The sequence below is a fragment of the Ziziphus jujuba genome, chromosome 4 (assembly GCF_031755915.1).
Source record: "Ziziphus jujuba cultivar Dongzao chromosome 4, ASM3175591v1".
NCBI lineage: Eukaryota > Viridiplantae > Streptophyta > Magnoliopsida > Rosales > Rhamnaceae > Ziziphus > Ziziphus jujuba.
In genome coordinates, this window is record NC_083382.1 from 23,636,343 (window position 1) to 23,637,973 (window position 1,631).

General features: G+C 31.5%; 1 protein-coding gene across 1 annotated transcript; it reads right to left on the reverse strand.

Annotated features, from left to right (window-relative positions):
• Positions 1–403: 403 nt before the first annotated feature.
• LOC132803486 (carotenoid 9,10(9',10')-cleavage dioxygenase 1-like) lies at positions 404–937 on the reverse strand. The gene is made up of 2 exons (XM_060816642.1): positions 664–937; positions 404–553 (listed from the first exon to the last, which is right to left on the reverse strand). The coding sequence occupies exons 1-2, from the start codon at positions 877–879 to the stop codon at positions 464–466; spliced, it is 306 nt and encodes a 101-aa protein (XP_060672625.1). The 5' UTR covers positions 880–937; the 3' UTR covers positions 404–463.
• Between the last annotated feature and the right edge of the window lie 694 nt (positions 938–1,631).

A 1,631-nucleotide genomic window follows, 5' to 3' on the forward strand; every position in this document is an offset into this window, starting at 1 on the left:
CTCTTCAGTCTCCATTGCCCGAATTACGGCTAAACTTCTCAAACTTTCCCAAAATCATTTCATTTTTTTTTTCTCCTTTGACATCATGCTCAATGACTTTTCAATTATAATAGGTCTTGAAACCCACAAGCACAAATATATATATATATATATATATAAATAAAAGTACAAATTAAATCTTTAATATTAATATTAAAATATTTTTTAATTTTTAAAATATATTAAATATTAAAATTTAAAATTATATTTATTAATCATGATATTATCACAATATTAACTTTTTTTAAATAAAATTTTAATACATCAATAAATTTATTTTTAATTATTTTTAAAATTTTAAATTTTGATATTTGGTATTTGATATAATTAAGCTACTAATAAAAAAAAAAAATCGTATTTTTTTTATGTTAAAAACCGAAGAGAGCAAGAAAAATGAAACATAAGGCACAAACTCCTCTGAATCTTAATATCTAAATTGTTTCACTACAAGAATCAAATTAGCAGAGAAAATTTTGTTAGGACCCACACGAACAAATTCTCCATTTAAGCAATCCTGTAGCACAGAAGATTCCATGCACCAAAAAAGAATCAATCAGCTAAAACTCATATACAGGAAATGAAATTGAAACTTTCGAATTAGGAGAAATTGAGAAAAATACAGACGGGAAGGTCCTCGGTAGGAGGAGTTTGGTTAGGAACCGGAGCAAAGTTACCGGAGAGATAATGAAGAGGCTGAGATGGATCATACATGAACTTCACTATCAGCGTCTCTACCCAATCTACCAACTTCGATGTCACTCCCTTATTCGGCTTCGGATTTACAACCACTATTCCTCCTCCATTTTCGTGCGTCTTCTCCTCCACCCCCACAGCTGCCATTGTTAACCCCTCAAGCTCTCTCTCTCTCTCTCTCTCTCTCTCTCTATACTGTGGAAGAATTTGCAGCAGTGAGTGAGTTTTTTCGATATTTTGTACCATGCGGATTTATGTGGGTTCTTGAATTGTCGCTTCCGTGGCCATGAATGGCCAGCCCAACCGCCACGTGTTTGCTGCTGAATTAAAATTAAGATTGAATTAAATTTTTGATGCTGTTCTTTTTTTCCATGAAAGATCCTCTCCGTTACGGTATAACTTATTATTAACGCTTATCCACAACTATGTAGACAATTGGCAAATGATGGTGGTGAAAGTGGTAGCTTGGTGGTCCATTAATATAAGGATTAATATTCAATCTGTATGACTTGTATTGGCTGATAAGGAATGGCAAATGCGTAAAAGCTTTGTATAGTAAATGCGGAATTGCAACCAACCAGGAAATCCAATTTGACATTGTAAAACAATAAACGTTTTGGTGGCTGCAGCTGTCATCGCTCGATTGTTTGACAATAAATAGGAACTTTTTACATGCTCACGCATATGTATATGTGTAGACAAACATTCAGGCTACCAATTATACATATTACCAAAATACAATGCTCACAAGGCATAATTTTTTAAAAGAAATAAAAAAAAAAGAAAGAATCGTAAAGCATTATTCTTATCTTATAATGTATATCACATGTATAATGATCAAGTACATTAATGCTGAACTTAAAGTTTCAAAAGAAAAAATAAAAAAATAAAAAAAAAAT